This window comes from Uloborus diversus, unplaced genomic scaffold (assembly GCF_026930045.1).
Source record: "Uloborus diversus isolate 005 unplaced genomic scaffold, Udiv.v.3.1 scaffold_810, whole genome shotgun sequence".
NCBI classification, from domain to species: domain Eukaryota; kingdom Metazoa; phylum Arthropoda; class Arachnida; order Araneae; family Uloboridae; genus Uloborus; species Uloborus diversus.
This window is the reverse complement of record NW_026559023.1, coordinates 59,133-83,792: the sequence shown is the minus strand read 5'-3', so window position 1 is coordinate 83,792 and position 24,660 is coordinate 59,133. Positions and strand designations below refer to the sequence as shown.

The window sequence follows — 24,660 nt, the reverse complement described above, 5'->3', positions numbered from 1 at the left end:
AAAATGTATTTCAATGTCTTACGGCCTTGCACCAAGAAAGAACCCACAGCAATAATCAAAGAAAAAGGAGACCATACCATTGAAAAACTCACGACCTCAATTCAAGATCTGACGATCACTTACACAGATGGGAATCTGGATAGAGGAGGAGCAGGAGCCTTTTTTTTATCGGACCAGACGGAGCACAGGAATGTCACGGTATTCCTGTTGGGAAAATCGCCTCGAACTACACATGCGAACTTGTCGCCATCAAAAGCGCTATGGAGATTTATCTTTCTAGGGAGGACCAGAGTTCCACAGGCATCATCATTTTCTCTGATTGCAGATCAGCATTGCAGGCGATCCAGAAGGGCAAATGTCAACTTAGCCATCAGATCATTGAGCACACAAACAAAATCATTGCGGCGAAAAGGTCCTGCATTTTACAATGGATACCGGTTCATGTAAACATTTTTGGTAATGAGAAGGACGATGAGCTCGCAAAGGCATCCCGAAATGCTCCTCAACATCCAACTCCCTAACCCTCGTTGACGCCAACGCTGTTGCTGGCCGAAGACTAATCGGTCAACAAGCGAAAAGAAACTCCATTCCGGATTTGAACTGTGACAGAGCTATATCGACTACTATAACCAGACTTAGGACAAATCACTTAAAGGGGATGAGGATTTCTGCGGACGGACAGCGTAGTTACACCAACTTTTGTCCTCATTGCCCAGATGACATCCCACTGTCTCGTCAACACATCTTCAGCTGTCCAGCAATCCAGGCCAAAATTTTTAACATCGACTTAGAAGACCCAGTGGACCTACTCTATACAGATAAGGCTGTCTACGAAAGCTTCGGAGCCGTATAAATGCACATTATCATAGAAACGACATCATCATCATCATCAACTTTTCTGAGTCAGAAAGGACGATTTAAGCCTTCCTGTAGTTTTCGAAAATTCCAAGAAAATGACACCACAAACGAAGAAAAGTGCGGTTGTAGTCACTTCAAACCAAACTTTCCCCTTAAGAAAAATATGCTTGTTTGAACACTCAAATTTATGATTGAAAGCTAGATAATGATAAGAGAGAAATTCTCTTCATGACTTAAGCCGCAATTTTCATCTTTTGTGGTGTCATTTTCTTGGAATTTTCGAAAACTACAGGAGTGCTTAAAGTACCCTTTCTGACCCAGAAAGGTTATTTTGTCCTTTTGTGTGCGTTATGAAAAGTGCTTGGTATTTTAAAAAAAAATTCTGTTATTGTAATTTAATTTACCGTAATGTTTTACTAAAATCGCTTTTTATTTATTTTTTTAAATAGATACTTGTGAACTTGAAAATCAAGTTGAAAAATGTTCCAAGAATCACAGCATCTGCTATCTCGACGAGAAATTTGAACCGTACTGCCGTTGTCCGCCAACGTTTTCCTTCAATGAAGAAAAGCAAGTGTGCGAATATAATGGTTTGTATTTGTTCCCCAAATCATTTAAAGGGTAACTCTATTCCTGAAGTATCCCATTGTTTCCAACCAATAATTTAACTTCAAATAAAAGTAAATGGAAGTTGGATGTTTTACAATGTAGTCTAAGGACGTTTCGACACCTGAGGGGGGGGGGGAGGGGTGATGAACAAAAAAATTAAGATAAAAGGATTGACGGACTAAAGACATAGCAATGATACAGTTATATATCCTGTCCCTTTAACCATGAATATTTATGTTAAGTGGATTCTAATAGCAACCACACTCGCCACAGTAATTGTACACTGTATTTGAGATCCCTTACTGTATTTCTTGTGTTCAGTCCGTCCCCAATTTCTAAATCCATCTGCAGATGTATTATAGTGCAGTTGAGTTTTGCAGAGCCCGGCGGACTGTGGCCTAAAATTTCTGGTATCGTGGAAAAACCCCAGATATCCCGGAAAATTGATACCTTTTCATAGGCATTTAAAAAAATTTCATGTAAGTATGTAACATTTTTTTTTTTTTGACTGCGTGTTTTTTTATGCAGGGTTAATCAAGAATCCCTCCGTTATTTCAAAATATTGTATTAAAAAAGCTCAGACGAGTACAGAAAAAAAGAAAAATTGAAAGAAGGCAAAAACAATTCTAATTTTATTTACATATCTTATATGTGGTCTGTATGTGAAACTTTGGTTATAAAGATTGGGCTAATGTGTGAATATTATAAATTCTCATCACTCATTGAAAACCCTTTTTGAACAATTTCACTCAGAAAAAGTGTTCCAGTTGATATAATTCCAGTTAAAAATAAAGTATTGAAATATGCTCTGAATCTGTTACGAGTATGTTTGCTAAATATATTTGATAAATTTACTGTTAGGAGCAGATAAGAAACAAGTTTGAGTACGCATGAAAAATCAACGCTTGTTTTCGTACAAATATAATAAATATAATTTCAACATCTCTCTCTAACTATCAGTCAATAGAATATCTCAACATCAAACTAGTAGAAATTTTGTTTTTACGAAACGCAGTTGGCTAGCGCTGGCGAAGCGGTCAAAAAGAATAGCCTTCCCTGTTCGAAGACCGTCTATTCCCCTGCGGGGGTTGTTGTTAAGTTAATCAAAGCTATTGGTATATTCGAAGGAGAATCCCATTACTGCTGTAGAAAGTCTAAAAAAGAAGAGACGTGTGTCGCTGTTCAAAAAAAATGTTCTCAAGTGCTTCCCCCCCCTCCAAAAAAAAAGAAAGTAAATAAATAAAATTAATATTGGCACCAAAAAGCAACTCTATTTGTTTACTTCTGTTATCTCTTCTCTTTGAATGCACTGTTGTGTAGGATTGAGCATTTTGCGAATACATTTTAAAGAATTATGCTTCATTCGTTTTTTTTTCTGTAAAATAAAGCTTATCATTCTGCTAGATGTACATTATCTTTATAGTTCAAAATATGAGGAAAACTTTTGACTCAACTAGGTGGTGCAGATATCCACAAGTTTTTGAAAGCAGAAAGAATACAAAAATGCATTCGTAAAAGCCATTACCCCCGACAGTTTTTATTATTAATTTGAAACTTTTTTCACGAAACGAATTTTTCCTTCATTGCAGGGAAAAATGCATTTTTGCTCAAGAACTTACCTGTATTGAAACAGAAATATATGAGAAAAGATGGCTCTGTGGATAAAATGTTGCTGCATGCTGATGTCATTCATTCTGTAAGTTTTCATTAACATTTGTTAATTTTTATTCAAAAAGTTTTGCCGATGTGCACTGTAAAAAAATTCCGAAACGTTACTGGTTATTTCCGTGGAACGTCTCTGGATTTCACACGTTTTCACCTATTTCCCCGTAAAAACATGTATCTTCACAAAAAAGTTTCCTGAATCGCAACAAGTTTACACGCGTGCAGACTTTTCACTGTTGTGAAAAATATTTTTAGCAACCAGTTTGAAGACTGAATGAGCGTGTTTATAAGTGTATCGGCCTATGATTGCTTGCGGCCTGTCCAGGTTGACAAAGCTCTTAATGATGAGCGAAAAAGTCAATGGATAGCTACAGCTTTGCAAGACAGGAATTGCAGGCAAGAGATATGGCTTTGGCCGTGGTCGCTCTGATTTCTATGGAGCCTTCTTGGTAAATCAGGAAGGTTCTAATCAATAACACTAAACCTACGTAGCTTTTCTAGAATGTTCTAGAGACATGACTGGCTTTAACAGGGGAGATTTCGCATTTCTTCAGAAAGTTTCAAGGATAATTTCAGAAAGGTTACTGACTTTTAGCGGAAAACGTTCCTGGTTTTTTCAAGATATGTTACTGGAAGAAATTGGGCATATCAGCTGCCTATTATTTTCCAGGAACGTTTCTGAATCGTTTTTACAGTGTGTTGAGTGCGCTAAGCATTCTTTGAAACTCTCTGAGATCTTAAACGATACTTTTTGGTAATGAAAATAAGAAAGACTAAATGAATTTTATTTATTAGAAATATTTAGAAACCAATAATAAAGCGAATTACACTGACCATTGGGATTTCAAGCCCTTTGTAGTGAGTGTCTTTACATATAAAAAATAAATACACTGTAAAAACGATTCAGAAACGTTCCTGGAAAATAATAGGCAGCTGATGTGCCCAATAGCATATCTTACAAAAACCAGGAACGTTTTCCGATAAGTCAGTAACCTTTCTGAAACATTGGAAAATCTCCCCTGTTAAAGCCAGTCTTGAAGCTTCTAGAAAAATTAAATTGGTTTAATGTATTTGATTAGAACCTTGTTGATTTATCAAGAAAGCTCCAGAAGCATTAGAGCAACCACGATCAAAGCTAGGCGTTGCAAGCAAAAATCAAACGTATTCCTTGCCTGCAATTCCTGTCTCGCAAAGCTGCAGCTATTCAGTGACTTATTTGCTCCCATTGAGAGGGTAGTCGATACGGATAGGCCATTATGACACTAACGCCGATGCACTTAATAAACACGCTCAGTCAATCTTTAAACTGGTAGCCAAAAATATTTTTCACACAAGTGCAAAGTCTGCATTCTTGCATTTTTTGGCAATTCAGGAAACGTTTTTTGCGAAAATACTTGATTTTGCGGGGAAATAGGTGAAAACCTCTGAAATCATGAAACGTTCCACGGAAGTAACCAGTAACGTTTCGGAATTTTTTTACAGTGTAACAAAATGAATATCAATAAATATCGGAAAGATTACCATTTCCATTTTTTATCCAAAATAAATGAAAAAGAAATTCAAAGCAATGAAATCAAAATGACAAGATTATACTAGTTGACTAAATGATCGTTCACTCAATGAATCGAAACTCTTTCGCTTGAAAACAACTATTTATTGCGTAAAAACAAGAAGTTTTTCCTAAATGTGACTTTTATCACGGCAAAGAAAATTTTTACTGTAAGTACGCATGAGAGAGAATTTGCAATATTTTCTACAGGACAGCCTTGTTCCCTTATCATTATTATTCTTTTGTTCCTAACGTTAGTGCAGATGCAATATGTGACTACACTCACTGGCCAATGAATTTGAAACCTTTGGGAGAAACTTCTTGCCCTACTCGCAGTGTGCAAGGGTCTGTGGTGGGGGGGGGGGGGGGTATCATGATATGGAGCATTGTTCTGCTGGCATGAAAGTGGTGCCCTGATGTTCCTTGAGGGTAAGCAAACAGCCTACTTCGATGTGCTGGCAGATCAAGAGCACCGTGCAATGTTGCATTTTTACACTGTAAAAAAAAAGTGTTATGTTACCAGTATTAATAGGTGTAACCTTGCACGAATTCTGAAGCGTTAAGCATCATTGTTTTAAAAACTCAAATTGTTGTCGGAACCTTGCACTATGGTTTCAGTAGAATTCATAGCGCATGCGTAAAGATCACAATCGGCGCAGAGCAACTAAACTCTTATGAGCAAAACGAAAACCGTCCTTGCTAGACGAGCGGTAAAACGCTCTTGCTTTGCGACCCGTCTCATCTGTGAGATTTGAGTCCTCGGTTCAACACCACTCAGGGCATTTCCTATTTTAGTGCAATAAAAATGTCTTGTTTGTATCTTTATTACTAATAATAAAGCAGAAAGTCTCTCTGTCGGGATTTCTGTCTCTCAGGATCTCTGTGACGTGCATAGCGCCTAGACCTTTCGGCCGATTTTCATGAAATTTGGCACAAAGTTAGTTTGTAGCATGGGGGTGTGCACCTCGAAGTGATTTTTCGAAAATTCGATGTGGTTCTTTTTCTATTCCAATTTTAGGAACAAAATTATCATAAGACGGGCGAGTAAATTACGAAATTATCACAACGTGGAACCGTAGCATGGGCACAAGCCAATTGGCGAGATACGAAATTATCATAACGTGGAACCGTAACATGGGCACGAGCCAATTGGCGAGAAAATTCACCATACATTATTTGTAAATATACAGTCTAAACAAAAGCCCTTTCAACTTTTCTATTACCGGCAAAGCCATGCGGGTACCACTAGTATTAAAATAAATAAATGTTGTGCATCAAAATAATTGGTGTACATTGGTTGTTAAAAATCATGAACTTGATAAATCGTTCAAGAAAGGCAGATGAAAGCGTAATTTTTGCTTTCAAGCAATTTCTCTGTAAACCTACATAAAATTCTGGTGTAACCTTTCGCAGAAATGAGTGATACTTTACGCTATAGTTACATTACCATGGTGTAATCTTCCACAAACGATGTGCAACTTTATACCAGTTATATCAGTTAAGTTACTCCCAGAGTAGTGGAGGCAGCTAAGCTACAGAGACGGATACAAGGGGTGGTGGCGATCGCCTCTTTCTTAAAGAATTCTCCACCGGTAAATTTTCGAAAATGAAGTTCAAAAACGCAAATTTAGATGAGTTTCATTGATGTTGAGGGATGGGAAGTATGGGTTTGGGACCCTATCTCGGAAATGTTTCAAAATTGAAGTCCAAAACATTTGTGATCACTATTTAAAAATCAGCATACATAGTAAAAAGTAAGTAATGAAAATCAATCGCCTCTCCCTTGAAAAATTTCTAGATCCGCCCTTGCTAAGCTGTTACCGATTTTATGGAGTAAAGTTTTACAAAATTTTTACAGTGTATCCTGATTCCGACAGATACTTCTTGGACGATAATGCAACTATACATCTTGCCAGAAGTGTTGAAAATTAGTTCGCTGAGCACCAGTCAAACTTCTAATACATTTCGTGGCCACCGCATAGAAGGGATCCTAACCCCATAGAAAGTGCGGGATAAGGTGGAAAGATGTATCCGATAGCACTCTCCTCTTCCATCGAATTTACAAAATCTGAAAAGCTGCATAGCCAATACATGGTACTCTCTGGATTTAAATGCCCTCCAGTAGTTTGTAGACTCGATGCCCAAACGAATCAGAGCAGTTATCCGTGCAAAAGATGGTCTAATAAAGTATTCATCTTGAGCTTTTAATTCATTAGTCAGTGAGCGTATTTTAAATTTTATTTTCATTTTGTAAAATAGAGTTTTACATTTTATCGTATTAAAAGCTGCCACTTGTAAAAAAAAAAAAAAAAAGCTGAATTCCCTTCACTTTATAAAATGCGCTTTTGCCTTACTCCTTTGCTTTTAAATATCAAAATGCAGCCCAGCATTATCAACGTCTGTCTTTGGACGAGTTCAAATACAAACTGATTGGAAACAAGCAGGGGCCCGTACAAAAATGTTGGGGCCAGTCACAAATGACTTTTACGAGCCTCCTCCATATTGTTCACCCTTACGTCCTACATAGATTTCACCCCTCTGTTTGAAAATCTCGGGCCCCCTTTAGGCTCGGGCTCGGGTCAACGGGGTTCCCCCCCTCCCCCATGCACGACCCTGGAAACAACAGAAGCATGGGTTATTGTAGTCAAGCGTTGGCAAAGCAAGTTTTTTCGTTAATATCAGTGGTTTGTAAACAATAAGCAAATAATTTCAGTTGATTGTTCGCGCCCGTCTTTCCTGATAAGGAGCGCACTGTGAAAGTCTTTATTTGCTTATCGCGTTTAATGGCCTCCCCATTTTTTTTAAGCTCGATGATTTTTACTCTTTCACAGAGCTCCAACAATGCTAAGGTGCACCATACGTACTTTGCTTACCTGTCACATTCTTATTTTCTTTGTTTAAAAGCCTTCAAACAACCTGTTTATTAATTATTTCTGTGGAAAACATTCTTATTTTCGTATTTTAAGAATTCTCAAAACGCATTCATAATTGCTTGAAATTTTATGACTTTATTTTAGGATTATTAAAGTTAGACAAAAAATAAATAAAATTCTCGCAATTTCTTTTAGATAAAAACAATGTATGCTGAGGAGGTACTAGATTCTGCATATCTCTCTAACATCAAGTAAGTAAAAAAAAAGAAAGCAAAAATACTTTGATTTATAGTTTGAAAAGCTTTTTAATTTAAGTAAGAACACCCTGAGACCTAATTTGAATATAATTAATCAACAAAATAACAACACCATATCAGAAACAATAATAAGAACTACAAGACCATTACTCCCCTTTTGGAAAAGGAACGTTCCGAAAGTAAGTTTCCCTTTTCTATTTCTATTGAGCGCACAAGTAGACGGAACAGAACATATATTTAAAAGACATATCGACCAAAATTCAAAGAAGATACTTTCTTCAGCATGTTCTTCACACTAGTATGTCTGAAACTCAAGCTTGGAATTTGCTTCTAGATGAGCATCATGCAGCATGCAATAGTTTTGAAGTTGCAGCAGTTACTTGATGTGCTCCTCTGGCTTTCTTTACGTGAATTTACACTGTTAAACATTCAGGAAACTTTTATGATAAATATTACTGTAAAATTGCAGTACAGGAAAAAAATAGTTAATTGTACGGAATAAATGAACGATTGCAGCGCCAATTGATACATTTTGTGACTTACAGTGCAAAGCAGATAACATCGTATTTTCCTTTACTCGATGTGTGCTGACTGGCATGTTGGTCAGTTAAGCCGCTTCCCAATACGGAGGTCTAGGTTTCGAACCTGCTGCTCGCATGTTGCGGTTTTTTACTCTCTTTTAACCTACAGTAAAATTTTAAAGTAAAATAGGATTTTACGGTAAAAGTTACCGGCAACATGAATGTCAATAACTTTTGCCGTAAAATTTCAGGATTGTTTTAACAGCGCATGAGAAATTTCTGATTCATTCAGCAAGACAATAAAATGCATTTGCAAATTTTGCAAGAATATGTGTAGATGCAGTAGTATTTGGTTATCTTGTATATTTCTATTCAAGAACTAAAATGCAGGCAGAGGTGTTTACCAAGAGATGTCGTGTCACAGAATGCGCGTTTGAAAGTTCTAGGGATACGGTTTTAAGGAGCTTAACTCTCTTTGTTGGAGTGTTTCAGTCTTTGGCAAAGAGAGGGGTGGATCAGTAACTTTTGACGCACTGTGGGGTCTTGGGGGAATGAGCACCCCTGAAAAAAGATTACGAATAATGGAATAGTGTAAGAATCAGCTGAACTTAAAAGCGCTTAAAAATGCATTTTGTTTCAAATGTCACCAAAATCTAAAAATATATACAGTGCTGGCAAAATTATTAGACTAAGACTGTTTTAAAAGTAAATTCTTTATTGATTACATAACTATAGACACATTCACGAACAGTGAAATAATTATGTAATACTTAGTATGCATTCCCTTGTTCTTGATGAGCATTTTAAGTCTTTTTGGCATACTTTTCACAAGGTTTACACCATTTCTTAACTTTTAAAAAAAGGAGGTAAAAAAATGTTTATACTCACTATTATATATACTCACATCACATACTCACTAATTACCTAAAACTAACTTTAACAGTAACGGAACACACTAATAAAAAGAACTAGTGAACTGTTTCAGCTGATTGAGGTTATGTTCCTGGTAGGTAGATAAACAAAGAACATAAACAAAGCAGACAGTGCTGCCACCTGAAAACATTAAATTATGCTAAAACAACGTAATAATCAGTGTACAGAATGTACTGTACTTTAACAGTAAAATAAATAGCATTTTAGTACAAATAGTGTACAAAAAAAAAAAAAAACTCTTTATTCTAATAATTTGGCCAGCACTGTAGAGTGACAAGAAGAGAGTGACTTGGACACATATGATACGTTATAATAAATTTAAATGCTAATAAAAATATTACGAACAAACTTCAAAATAGATATGAATATATTATTTCGTATAATATATTTACAAATTTTCAAAGTGGCTACCTTTAGCCTTAATACAGAGCTTTAAACGTGTCACAAAATTTTCAGCTACGGGCTGCAACTCACTTACTGATATTTTATCAAATTCCTTGCATAAGGATTTCCTTAGGGATGAGAATGTTTTATGAAGTTTAGTATACACCCTTGTCTTCAAAACCTTCTCACATTGTTGAACGGCGTCAACGACCCGAAGTAGTATTGGTTTGGGGTGGGATATGTGCTAGTAGGAAAGCACTACTTGTTTTTGTTGATCAAGGGATAAAACTAATCATGAAACGTATCGAAAGTTCATTTTGGAAGATGTTGTCTTTCCTTGGTTGCAAAAGGTCTTTGGAAATAAAAGATGGACCTTCAGACAGGATTACGCACCCGCACACACAGTTAAAAGCACTCTAGGTTGGTGTAAGACACATCTTCTGGCCTTGATTGAAGCACAAGAATAGCCACCGTATTCCCCAGATTCGAACCCAATGAATTATTCTGTTTGGTTCATCTTGGAGACAAGAGTATGTGCTAAACCACATTACACTTTGGCATCCATATAGAAATCCTTATGCAAGGAATGAGATACCGTATCGGTAAATAAGTAGCCGCCCATAGTCAAAAATTTTGTGACACGTTTAAAGCTCTGTGTTAAGGGTAAAGATAGTGACTCTGAAAATTTGTAAATATATTAGACACTAGTGACCCCCGCACGGCTTCGCCCGTAATAGAAAAAATTAAAAGGTCTTTTGGTTCGCCTGTATATTTAAATAATATATGGTGAATTTTCTCGCCAATTGACTTGTGCCCATGTTACGGTTCCACGTTATGATAATTCCGTATCTCCCAATTTTCTTGTGCCCATGTTACGGTTCCACGTTATGATAATATCGTAATTTACTCGTCCATCTTATGACAATTTTGTTCTTAAAATTGGAATAGAAAAAGAACCACATCGAATTTTCGAAAAATCGCTTCGAGGTGCACACCCCCATGCTACACACTAACTTTGTGCCGAATTTCATGAAAATCGGCCGAACGGTCTAGGCGCTATGCTCATCACAGAGATCAAGACATCCAGAGAGAGTTCCGGACAGACAGAACTCCTGACAGAAAGAGAGACATCCGGACAGAGAGACTTTCAACTTTATTATTAGTAAAGATAAAGAAAATAATGCATTAATATTTATTTTGAAGTTTTCTCGTAATGGCGTTAAAATTATAATGTATCATGTATGTCAAGTTATTTCTTCTCACTCTGTAAATCCAAGTAAGAAACTCTTTTGTATGATATGTATGGAAAAAATTTGTCGCAAAATCAAAGAATGGATAGTCATTTAGAAATGCCGCCATCTTGGATTAATCTATGCTAGGAGATACCCCTCCACCTTTTTTTCATTCTATAACCCTTAACAATGCTCCTTCGAAGTGGCATGTCAGTATCATAATTTGCAGTTTTAGCTCATGTAGCTCATCACCCACATTTTTTTAGACTTCTGAACTCAACTCCAGAACTTTATTTGGATTGCAAGTAGCGTCACAAACGTAATCTTGTCCATTCACGTCCGTTTAACAAAATTTATCTGCAGATCGTGTCATGAGCCTCTCTGATTGCAAAACAACGCAATTGGCAGTACGAATTTTAAAGAAATTCGCTAAAAAGTAGTGATTTGCGACGGAACGTATTTTTAACATTCATTTTGTAGTAAAAAGGAGCGGAATGAGTTGGAGTTAAAATAATTTTTTTCTGAAAAAAAAAAGACTATTTGGCTTCATTTCTAATTAATTTTTGAATTTTTGAGCAATCACGAATTGCTTATTATCCTTCCTTAGACCAAAGTTGATGTTACTCTGACTTTTCAGATTGCCATGAAGACGAGAAAAAGTCTAATTCGTTGTTTTAATATTTATTAAGAGGACAAATATTTGTTGTCATGGTTACAAATTGTTTGCGTTCATATTCAAGGCTTAACTTAAGCATAAAATTTAACTTTGTGAACTCCACTGTCCACCGCTAACGGGTGACTTCTATGCCCTACCAACACACAGATACATATGTCTTCACACACACGCCTATACACACACATGCCTGCACACACACGTATCCGCACACACACACATGCACTACATACACATACACACGACCATATGCACTCACACACATACACAAATCCACACGCGCCTGCACATACATGCACGCTTACATACACACACATGCACGCTTACATACACACACATGCACGCTTACATACATACACATGCACGCTTACATACACACACACATGCACGCTTACATACACACACACACATGCACGCTTACATACACACACACATGCACGCTTATATACACACACACATGCACGCTTACACACACACACACGACCATATACACACACACACACGCCTGCACACACACATGCACTCTTACATACACACACACGACCACATACACTCACGCACACGCACTTACACATGCCTACACACATGTCTGCACACACACACATGCACGGCATACATACACACACACGACCACATACACTCACACACACACACACACACACACACGCACATTCGTGATTGCGAAAAACATAATTTGAACTCAAGATGTAAATTCAAATTTTCTTTAATTATTTTTTAATTTTCATTCTTAAAGGTTACTCAGTCACGTCCTGTATTCTGACGTTGTACTTCAGTTCAAGAGGACAACTACGATGACTGCAGGACGGTTTAATCTTCAGGTGATAAAAAATATCTCACGTGCTCAATATGAAGATCGAGTAGCAATGTTGCCGCCATCTTTAGTACTCATAAACAACGTAGAAATAGGTAATGTAGCAATTATTAAACGTGTGTCTTTAAATCTTTTAAATGATAGCAAATGTTTTTCAATGATAAAAGTATATATGTTCCGTTCTCGTTTAAAGTATACAGTTATTCAATTACTTCACAGAATAATAAGATATTTTATGAAATAAAGTCGATTCCATTCTTTGCACTCACCCTGAAGTTAAAAATGAAACGCTGTGGTGTTGCGACTAACTTAAATTTTCATTTTTTTTCTTCTTTAGTTTCGACTGAAAACGTTGATTTCTGTTCGAAATCGATTACGAATTTGTTGTGCGGAGAAGAAGCACAGTGCGAGGATCGTAAATGCTTTTGTCCTCCGGGATACAGAATGAAGACAGGAAGTTTGACAGAAACGGACAAATATACAATCCTCAAATGCGAAGGTAATTCTTGGTCTTCTTAAAGTGTAGTTTATCGTTGAATATTAACTTATCATTCCAATGAATGTGCTCATGTAAATAAGCTAATGATGTGTCTTTTATGAACGAACGAGTGCTGAAATATGAACGGCAGTTTAGAAGATTTAAAACTTGGAACATTGTAATGATACATTCACTCTACTCTTGCCACACTTCGTTTGTCTGTTCATTTTAACGGTGAGCAATTCAAAACATTTCACTGAAAGTACGAGGGGTTTCAATCAGGGTTGGCAAAAACCAGGGTTTTTTTTTTTTTTTTAAAGCCCGTGGATCCAGGGTGTTTTTTGAGTTTTTTTAAATACCCCCCCCCCCCCCAAAAAAAAAAAAACTAAAGCTGGTTTTTTTTAAAAGAAATGTGAGTTTTTTTTTTGTCTTTTTTAGGGAAAATGTGGGGTACTTGTAGCACATTGTAGCGTAAGTATATGGACAAAGCACAAAAATTGTCTTGGGGTAAAAAAAGCTGGAAAATTCAGTGTTTTCTGAAGAAAAGTATAAAAGAAGACAAAACTCAAGAATGGTGAAGTTTCAGATTTTTTAGTTTACATGATTGCCAACAGTTAAGGCAAAGTTACTTCTTGAGTGATAAAATCTATTGCTCATTTGTTCGTTTTAAATTACTACAATTTTTTTTTTGTCTTTTACTTTATTCTATTTCATTTTGTTATGCAAAACTACTGCAGAACCTCAAGTGGTTTAGATCATTTTTTACTGAATTCCAGCTTAATCAAGACTTTGAATTTTATGTTGCCTGTTTTCTATTTCTGTGTACAGAGTAATATTAAACTTTTTCGTAAGATAATGAAAATACTGTACATCCTATTCTGTTTTCTGTCCGACCATTTGTAAAACCTGTTAATTTCTAAAAAATATACCTTGTTTATTCAAGATTTGTGACATGTTGGTTTGCAGAAAATAGTTCACATGAAAGCCTTTTAGCTAGAGTAGTTTCCTCTGTGCAATCTACAAATATTGTGAAAATCAGACGGGACAGGACTTAAAAAAGATAATTTGAGTAATTTATTGACCAGTTAAAGAAAAAAGTTAAAAATATTTATTTAAGATCCTCGAAGTATTTTTTTAATGCCGATAAGTGTTAAGAAATACTATTAAAGTTCACAATTCATTTTATTTTATGTCCATTGTCCGTGGTGAAGAATAAATAAAAAAGAAGTTTAAATTGTGAAAGTATTTAAATTAATTATTTTTTTTAAAAAAAACTTCTCAGAAAATTTTAAAAAACCCAAAAGGGGGGGGGGGGGGGTAATAATGGGGATTTTTAAATGGTTTTTTTCAAAAAAAACCCATTGGGTCCGATCCGGCCAACCCTGGTTTCAATAAGTTAGGTAACAAGAGCTCTGACGAGTGCGCAGAATCTCTGTATAAATAAAATTATGATGAGGATAACGAAGATGATTTTTAAAACGGTACCGGTGAATGAATCTGGATGTCCATTAACAGGACAAAATGTCAGAAGTTGGCTGCGTTGATGGAAACATGCGCCGCCAATGACGCAAGAAGTGTGATTGGACTTTTGCGTTGGGAGGTATTGAACCACCCTTCTTACAATCCTGACCTCGCACAAAGTGATTTCCATCTTTTTTGACCTTAAAAAAAAAAAAAAAAAAAAAAAAACACTTAAGAGGTCAGAAGTTCAGAATCGGTGCAGCGGTTCAGCACGCCACCCTTGATGTGGTTGCACATTCTTGACGATGATTTCTTCCATGCCGGACCTGCAAGTGTTTTTCTAAATGTCTAAAGAGATGGAAGTCACTTAGTGCAAGGACGGGACTATGCCACACAATTAAACGTATTGCTTGTTGTTTCTATTTTCCGTTATTTAATAAAGCGAACATATTATGTATATCTTACTCTTTAGCCTTACATCGCCATCTTGCTCATGCCGGTAAGTTAATGAATAGAGTTTATTATTTCTACTGCCCACTGTCCGGGTTTTTTAATTTTTTTATAGTTCAATTAATTATATATTTTAAATATTTAATTGACTGTTTGAATGTTTATCTTTTTCAAAGTTTAAAATACCTTTTTCAGTAAGCGAAGTGATTCAAATGAACGAGTTTAATGTATGAATCAAAACAACACTGCTCTAATGAAGCAATAGTTAAAAAGAAATCCATTGCACCTTCCTAGAATTTTTTTTTTTTTTTTTTGCATTCATTGCTTTTTTTTTTAGCTTGGTTAAATAATGCAGCCCATGTACTTAAAACGCTAATGCGTGGTTGAACAATAGACTTAATATCTTTCTCTTCGTTGGCAACGATTTGCCTTAAGTGTAAGAATTTATTTAATTATTCCTAAGGTTTAAGACATTATTTATGAAACAAAATTCTTTTGAGTCATCTTGCTAAGAATATCTAAAGTGAAAGCGACACTAATTTTATAAAACTTCCCTATAAAACTAATATTTTGCTAAATATGCTTTTATTAAATAATAAAATTATTAGAATAACTTGTTGATTTAAAGTTTATCAACTTAATCTTTATTTATCAATATTAAAAACCTATTTACCTCCTTAATTATAAAAAACTTACCCGTTTAGTTATACATACTCTGTCATGGTTCAAGTTTTGTGTGTGATGTAAACTTTTTAGCTCCAAAAAGAAAATAGAAATAACTACTAACTTCATAAAGCGCGAGACAAATAAGCGTAGATTTATGGATATCAATTCTTTTGATTTTCCACACTGTACAAATGAAACATGTAACTGTAAAAGTAAATTTGTTAATTTTTTCACAAATCCATCATCTTTACTGACATTGCAATACTTTGGTTGGTCAACAGCTTGAGATGGTTAAAGAGTTTAAAAATAGTCCCTAAATGGGATAAACAGAACAGGAGAAGTAATTAAAACTTATGTTTTTTTTTTTTGTAGTGACAGATATGTGAATTTTCCCTCAGAAAATTAAAGACCTTTTTTTTTTTGGAGACATCTTCATCTACTTCATGGATTAGGCTTAAAGCCTGTTCCGGCTCCTCTACTCAATCCAACGGAGCTTCGGCCTGTCTCGATCTCGTCGGCCTTTAGGTCTACTTCATCCGTCTTTTTTATAGTCGGTCGTCGTTCATTCGTTAAACGTGTCTGTTGCATTTATCCTTTATACTCTATCATTTTATGATTCATCTTCAAGTCTTTGCGTATGCAATTCTTAGTCAGTCCATTCTTGCGCATTTTGCAACAGTCGGAAATCTCATTTCTGATGCTTGAATTCTGGATCGTTTATTGGTGTTGACAATCCAGGTCGGTTCCATAGAAAAATATCGGTAGCCATTACCTCATAAAATGTTTTCTGAGTTTCTCTTCGTGTTTTAATTTTTAGGATTCTGTTCAGGAATCCACAATGGGTTGGAATTTATGCAATTTTATTCCTAAATCTATATTTTTATCATATGAAGTGTCACATCCCCGATACCTAAAGTCTCAGGCTTGCTCTATGGTCTTGCTGTCTAATACAATTTTAGTTCTTATAGGCTCTTTACATTTGAAGGCTATCATTTTTTTTATTGATATCTTCATATTAAAAGTTTAGACACATTATAAGTTTGCAGCCATACGCCTTAGATAATACACGATTTCTTCAATTCATCATTAATTTAAACGCTTTTTTAAAAGCTTTTTTTTTTTTTCATCATATTGACCATGCAGTATGATCCGGCAGAAGTGACAGATCTTTGTACTTTTTTTAGACATAGACGAATGCAAAGAAGGGTTTCACAGCTGTACAGAAAACACTACGTGCGTCAACACTCCAGGAGATTACTACTGTGGCTGTAATCCTGGGTTTAAGAAAATAGGCGAGTTATTGCCGTTCCAGAATGAAACGAACAAAAAGAGTTGTGTAGGTATGCATAGTCGTACATTTCCTTTATAAAGTACTGCATTCCTTCTTAAGTAGTTCCATGTGTGTATATTAATTAAACAAAATCCATCCTTTACATTAAATGAGATAACATTTTTATCATCACTTAAAAAGAGCTATAAAACATAATTTCCTCTTTAATATGGAAGATTAAAAACCTTTGAGTTCTTTTGGTAATAGCTGCTTGTTATCCACATATATTATATCCTCATATGTATACATATACATATATGACAGCGTATTCAATGATCGAGTACAGCTCTGACGTCATCAATAATAAAATTCGCGGCATAGCATAATTTGATAATATTTTTGGTAACGTTTGCTATGCAGGGAAATGCTTTATTTTGACAAGGCTGAACTGGATCCGGCCACTTAACTGTTTTACTGATAAGACTGTCATTAAGACTGAGTGAAGAAATTATAAAGTGGTCAACAATGAACGCTATCTACTGGAGTTTAGGGTTCATCCCCTGGAGTCAAGGTTAAAATATCAACTATCACTAAACAGGGAATTGCTTCGTTCAAATTTAGAAGCAATTTTCACCCGTCATATCCTGACGGGCGATTTTCGAGTACTAGTATAAATGACCAAGACTTATACCATTTAAAAACCCTTGTTGAATTTCACCAAAACGAAAACGAATATCTGACGTACATTTTGATTTTTTTTTAATATTGCGAATTAATGTATGAAATTTTTAAGCAGGAAAAATGAGAAGACGTACTTTATCCATAATTTCTTCCATTTTTAGATTTATGTTATTCTAATCCTTGCAAAAGAGGACAGTGCAATGTGAGGGACAAGATGTTGGACTGCAAGTAAGGAAATTTTAAACAGATTCATTTAAATTTAAAAATTTTTTGAGTGAAGTAACTGTTTCAGAGGCGAACAAGATATTCCGTAACAGTTTATGAAATATATCTTTGCATCCTCATAGGTATTCGCATTCCTAATTATTAAAAAAGAAAAGAATTTAATGTTAAATTATTTTTAAGTGTTTTAATAGTAACTGTACAGTAAAATATGCAGATCAAAAGTAGTGGTTCACAATAAAATATTATAATCATAATTGAAATGTTTAAAGGATGTATCTGTTAAGAGGCAAATAAGTAAATTTGCGAAGTCAAATTTTAAATTTTATAGTTTTATTTATTTCTTTACTTTTCGCAACTTTCTCCACTTTATTACAAGTTGCAGTTTTCTACAATCCTTGATTTAGTGTTGTTTATAGATCACTTTATCAATGACAGAATTTGGCTACTTTGCTGTTTGGAGAGTTCAATCTTAAACGCAACCCCCTTGTCAAATCATTTCCTATCAACCTCAAAGCTTTGAAGAAAATTCCCCTTTTCAATCGAATCGACTTCAACCAGGTTCAGCTACTAAGCAGGGCCCGACTAACAAGAAGTAAGGCCCTAGGCCTACGTTAATTTGAAGGCCCCCTGAAGACGCTGCATGCTGATTTACAGGAATAGGTCTCGTCGTAATGCAATTTTGGGGCCTCTTTGTCTATCACAAAATCATTTAGGGTAGACCAAAAGCACGTTTACACGGATTTTTTTCATTAAATTTTCTAATTTTTATGTTTTAATTTAGGAAATTTTAGACATTGCGGTTTTATGAGCACTTAATGGAGTCAAAATTGGTATATTCAGTTGTTGCTCAGTTTGTGTTTTTAACCGCTAAAAAAAAATATTTTTGAGTCCAAGTCGGTTGCATAAACTTGCCCTGGACACGGGGCACGTTTGCGCATATTTATTTTGACACCTAACGTGGTTCTGTTAGTGTTTTGAATATAATGTCTTACCATCGTTTAAATAAAGAAATTTATTACAGACTGAATAGTGTATAAAGTTCAAGGTTAAGGGCATGAAGACAGCATTATATGATTGTAAGCTGTAAGATACAAATGTGTAGCTTAATTAAAAATTAAATGGTAATTTTCATAACTAAATAGTCGGAAAAAGAGGTTTGAGAAAGTTTGGAGTGAACAAATGGTCAGGGACATGTTTAAGTATGACACAGTGAGAATGTGCGTATAAAGGTGCTTCGACGTCGACTCGTAAACTTTCCCGTCGCCAAGTTTGGATTTATTTTTAACGTTCAAAAAATTTTAATAGCATTTCACAATAAGCTTCCAAACGTTCAACACAAAATTTATCGACTTGGTAGAAACCAGATTATCCTTTCTGCATCCCAGACCAAAGCTCGACTGATGCTCAAAAACTTGTGAGAATATTGGCTAGGGAACAGCATTAATATGTTATGGCTGTTGTTTCTCCAGTCATAATTCGTTTTGAAACGAGCTGATGTGTGCATCACATGACTTCCTTTTACTCCAATTTAATGTCATTTCCCCATCATTGGAAATTTTAATGTGATTCAATTGTTTGCTCTCTAAATATCACCAACAGTGACCAAATTAAAATCAAATTTAAGATTAAAAAAATCGACAAATTTTTCGCCAAATTGGCGAAAACCTAAAGACTGGCGGTATATTGCCAAGTGTCCGACAAATTATAACACCACTTGAGTTTACATCGAAATTAACAATGATTTCCCCTCAAAAAGGGGCAAAAGACCACCTTAGAAACATCCGAATGCAACTAAAATTGAAGGTGCACAACTAGGTCTCACTAGGAGTCTACGTACCAAATTTCAACTTTCTAGGACATACCGTTCTTGAGTTATGCGAGATACATACACACATACACACATACGCACATATAAACGTACATACAGACGTCACGAGAAAATTCGCTGTAATTAACTCGGGGGTTGTCAAAATGGATGTTTTGGGTGTCTGTACGTTCCTAGGCATATATCCACGTGTGGTCGGGTCGAAAAAGGAACTCAACATTCATTCGGGGGTGAGAAAAATGGAAATTAAAGCCGATTTTTGAGTGAAATTTTTTTCGCGAATACAATACTTCCTTTTTTTGTAAAAGGAAGTAAAAAGAGCACTGCGTAAACGTGATCCAGTCTACCCTACGATGTGCATTTCTGAATCCGCTTCGAAGCCCCTACAATTATGGTAAATTCGTTTCTGGCAGAATGAATGAAAATTCCCCTTTAAGAAAGTTTTCTTTTCCAATTAACAAGTCATTTTTTTTATTATTATTTTAAAAATACATGTATTTTTCATATAGTTGTAATGCTATGCATAGTTCACGGCCCCTTAGGAAGATGGGACCCCAGACTCAGCCCTAGTATAAATTATCATGTATAAATAAAAAAACATTTATGTTACTGAGGCATCATAATTTTAAATTTACCAAAAAATAATTAAATTATTGTGTAGAAATACATTAAAAAATAATTAATAATAAATAATCAAAAAAAATTAATAAAATTATGAATTTCGAATTTAAACACCGCAAAGTTCAATATTCTACATCAGAGCTATTGTTCCTTGAAGAGTTAAGGGATAGTTTAGGACGTCATTTTAAATTGGAACTCCTAGTCAATTTTCCAACAGTAACCAAATCCCACGTTCGTGAGTTAACTGACAGACTGATCAGTTCGTAGCTGCCTCCTATGACAGAATAACAGACTGTGGAAAAACTCTCAGCTATTTATTCCTAATTTTGTTTTATATATCTTCGTTGGTGTTTAACATTTAATGCAGCAGATGCTTGCAAAGTGAATTCATAATTTTTTAAGAATGAAATACTTTGTATACAATTTCGTATTAATTTCATTCAGATTGAATAAAAATACTGAAGCAAGTTTTCAGAAACGCTGATGGGCGATTCTCGAAAAAAATGTCCGCGTAAGCTAAGATTTTTTATTTTTTCCAGCTAACCAAAACCTTCATAAAATAATGCTGTTGGAGAATAATACGAGGGGGGACCCAAAAAAACCGGACTAATGGTGCGATGCCAAACTGTAAGCTTGAAATTTTACTTCCTGCTTAGAAAGTCGGCAACGGAATAGCTTTTCAAATGCTACAACGAGCTTTCAAGAACGATGCTATGAACCGTACATAAGTTTTCGAGTGGTTTGGGCGCTTTAAATGTGGTAGCATGAATGTTGAAGAACATGCTCGCACTGAGCACATTTCAACGTCTCGAAATGATGAAAACGTTGAAAAAATTCGCCAAAAAATCAACGAGAGTCGTCGTTTTGCTATGGACAAAACTTTTGAAGAAACAAGAGTGAGTTGGAGCTCGCGCGGGCGTTTCGGAAGATTGGTTCTGACCTAGCCCATTGTGATCTTTTTCTGTTCCGAAGATGAAAAAATTTCTGAAAGTGAAGCGCTTTGATGATATATAGGCTGTAAAAATTGCTTCGCAACGGGTACTAAGCATGGTCAAAGTTAAAGAGTTCGAGGGGAGCTTCCAACAGTGGAAAAAAAAAGAATTAACAAGTGTATTGCATCTAAAGGTGAACACTTTGAAGGAGTCTAAAGACATTTTGTGAATTAACTAACAGATAAATATTTTAAAACAAAAATCCGGTTATTTTTGGGTCCTCCCTCATACATGCTTTAATATACTATCAAATCATAACAGTTAATCCCATATTTAATGGATAGTTACTTGAATAAAATAAAAAACTTAGCGTTACGCAAGCGACATTTTTTCGATAATCGCCCTGATGTTTATATTTGTAAAAGCAGTTGAAATTTTGCAAAAATGTGAACAGTTGATTCATTTTCGCCTCTTCATTAGCTGGGCCACCGTCATCAGCAGCCGAGGAAGACGCTCGCTCTGAAAGCATGATCGCAATAAACAACTGAGTTAACCACGAACAACCCACTTTCTAATATTTTTCATATCGCAAAGAAGAACTTGGAATTGGCTCTGAATATTATTTTTTTCTTTCCACCAAAAGCTAAACCAGTTAAGCTACATTTCGAAATTGAGAACAAAACTAGCGGAAAATTAATGATGAAAACACAGATGCTTAGTAGTAATTTAGGGGAGAATGAGTCACACACAGCTAAGATTACCTGAACTTTACTTGTTCTCAATGGTTCTTGATTTGTGATCTAGATTAATCAAAATCTTTTACACGCCGGTAGTAAAGGGGTGGGGGATAGCTTATAAGAATCCCATCTTCTTAGCTCTTTCAACTTGATTTACAATCTATTAAAACTTAAACAAGATGACAACATCAACGAAATACGATTTTCTTGCTGAAGGAACGTAACCATCAATGTCTTCGGATTATTGTTAGGACTGAGTTGTTTGGATGAACTACCATTTTTACCAGTTGTACTTCCTTGAGTAATAACTATGCTCACTGACGATACGTTTGCAACTCTTAATCAATTAAATAAATTATGTAAATGTTATAAATGCTTTTGTGCTTCAAGCAAAGTACAATGCACTTTATAATTCAGTTTGAGAAACATGTGCTGTCACTATAAATAGTTAATAATTTTTAGGTGTGACATCGGATTTGTTGGATTTCTGTGTGACGTTGAAGATGCTCACTTAAAAAGTAAGTAATTATGCTTTGTCTTCGTATCATGTCAAATAAATCAGGCTTCAAAGAAACAAAAAAATAAGAAAAAGCTTAACCGAGAAATGCTACACGCATTTGATGTCTCAATGAAATATTCTTCTAAACCAAGCATATAATATTTCATAGAAAATTGATTTGCTCGTGAAAACGTTGTGTCTTATACATCGGACAAACAATATTTAAAGTTTTAATAGGTTGTTAATTGTACCTGAAGCACATATAATATCAGGTTCAAATCAATTCACGCTTCCATTCATCTAGGCTCAATGCATTAGGGGTTTATAACCAATTAGCCTCAACGAAATAGGGGCTTACAACCAATTTGGCTCAACAAAATAGGGGCTTACAACCAATTCGGCTCAACGAAATAGCGGCTCACAACCAATTAGGCTCAACGAAATAGGGGTTGAGAGATAAAAAGTTTTACGACGCCTAAGATAGGACATTATGATCAAATATTCAACAGATAATAAGAGAGAGGCGGGGGGGGGGGGAGAGGGATGACAATTTGATGTCAGAAAAGAACATTGGAAAAGGTTCCTATTAAAACAAAAACTACTAAATACTTTTTTGCGAAATCCAGACTGTTTCTATGTTCATAATACCCAAAACGTCTTACATGGGAAAGAGTTTAAAATACGATTCAACCAGCTGTCTGTTTACATTTAGGTTTCAAAATGGTGATTGACTATTTTTGAGCCAGAAAGCAAACACACAAACATTAGGTAGCTGTCAGGTAGTACTACTGAATAGTTTCATTGTTATTATTAAACTGAAAAGAAATCAATAGGTTCTTTGTACGTGTTGAGATGTTGCAGAAAAATATAGACGGCTCTCAGCAATCTTTAAATGCAAGTTCATTTTAAGATGATGAATTTATTATATTTATGAAAATGAACGCATGAATAAATATAGATGCTTTGTGTAAGTAAAGCGTTGGTGGTTGTTTCTACATTACTTTATGGGCCCGCACGCAAATCCCGAGGCATTTAAAATCGACTAATTATCCCTGATGATTTGTATTAAAAATATATAGTATCTTTATATGTTTATTCTTTTATGCATTGATTATCTCGTTTTGCGTTTCAGAGGCTAAGAATGTGACTAAAATCATCTCTGGAGTCCTGGGAAGCCTGCTCTTGGTTACGATAGCACTATTTATCGTATACGTTGTCAGGTATGTTTTCCCCTTGAATCACAATGTTGTAAACCTATAGCAATATTAATTTAATTGTTATTGGGAAATGACACGTCGCAGCAGACTTTTTATGAGACAAAAGTTACAGAACAATTCTGCCGTGGACAAGTTAAGGGCAGTAACTGCACATTTTTCACTTTAATTAATTTTTTTTAGTATTTTTTCATCTATTGTACATTTAGTTTTACTGTACAAACTTGATTTTTTGATTTCCGCTTAAAAATAAGCAACGATAAAATTAAAAATTTTAAACCCCCCGACCTATTCGCAACTATAGACTCAAGAGGCAAAACTGAAGATAATTTTTAAAACCTTATATTATTCAAAATGAATGTCAAGTATTTTATTTGCTGTTAAACAGAAACTGGCAACAAATAAAAATTTTAAATCATTCGTTTTATTTCCTTGTCGGCCAACAATGAATTCGGTGAATAAAGACTTAGCCGTTATTAAAATTTGCTTTAAAAAACGTTATAATACGAAATCTATGAAACATGGAAGTTTCAAACACATTCTATCGGACGTGGGAAAAAAAATCTCTTTATTTATTGTATTAATTTTTAAATTTTTTAACTATGTTTCCACTACAAAAATAGCGAAAAATCTTTCACAGGTTTTAAATTAATATCTTCGTTAATTAATTACATCCAAAGATGCAACCTAGCTAAGAACACTCTCGATCAACTGTCCCTTTCGAACAATTTTTTTATTTTCAAAATCGGTCCGTCCGTTTAGGCGCTAGAGTGCCACAGACAGACACACAGATACACAAACGCGTCAAACTTATAACCCCCTTACTTTGCGTGTCGGGGGTTAATAAGTCCAAGGAAAAAATCAAATTTTAATATTTTCTTATTGTTAGTATTGAATTCGAAACACGTGTCTTCAAACATCACAAAAAACGTAATTCTGCTGGTACTGCCGTTTACCTGGCCTTGGTGCAATTAATCTCTAATTTCTCGAGAAATCCGTAAAAATGTGAATTTTTGAAAGTGTCCGAATACTTTTGGTGATATAGTGCATGCATGTATATGCAATGTTTTTCCTTACAGGAAACAAAAGACAAAGAGGAATAACTCAGAAGACATATATGTGTCTCAAGTGTATCCTTCAGAACTGGTATTTAATTTTACATATTATTTTCCTTTTTACAGCTGCGTGATCGCCCCTAAATTATAATGTATCACT

At 35.1% G+C, this 24,660-nt stretch overlaps 1 protein-coding gene and 1 long non-coding RNA gene across 2 annotated transcripts; both read left to right on the top strand.

Annotated features, from left to right (window-relative positions):
- Window positions 1-1,319: 1,319 nt before the first annotated feature.
- On the top strand, window positions 1,320-16,810 carry LOC129233929 (adhesion G protein-coupled receptor E3-like). The gene is made up of 6 exons (XM_054867850.1): window positions 1,320-1,448; window positions 3,057-3,163; window positions 7,750-7,805; window positions 12,309-12,481; window positions 12,724-12,885; window positions 16,626-16,810. Exons 2-6 carry the CDS (start codon window positions 3,107-3,109, stop codon window positions 16,808-16,810), a joined length of 633 nt encoding a protein of 210 aa, XP_054723825.1. The 5' UTR covers window positions 1,320-1,448; window positions 3,057-3,106.
- A 740-nt stretch (window positions 16,811-17,550) lies between these two features.
- Window positions 17,551-23,452, top strand: LOC129233930 (uncharacterized). The gene is made up of 3 exons (XR_008581503.1): window positions 17,551-17,620; window positions 22,195-22,250; window positions 23,364-23,452. It is a non-coding gene; the product is annotated as an uncharacterized LOC129233930 (long non-coding RNA).
- Window positions 23,453-24,660: the final 1,208 nt, after the last annotated feature.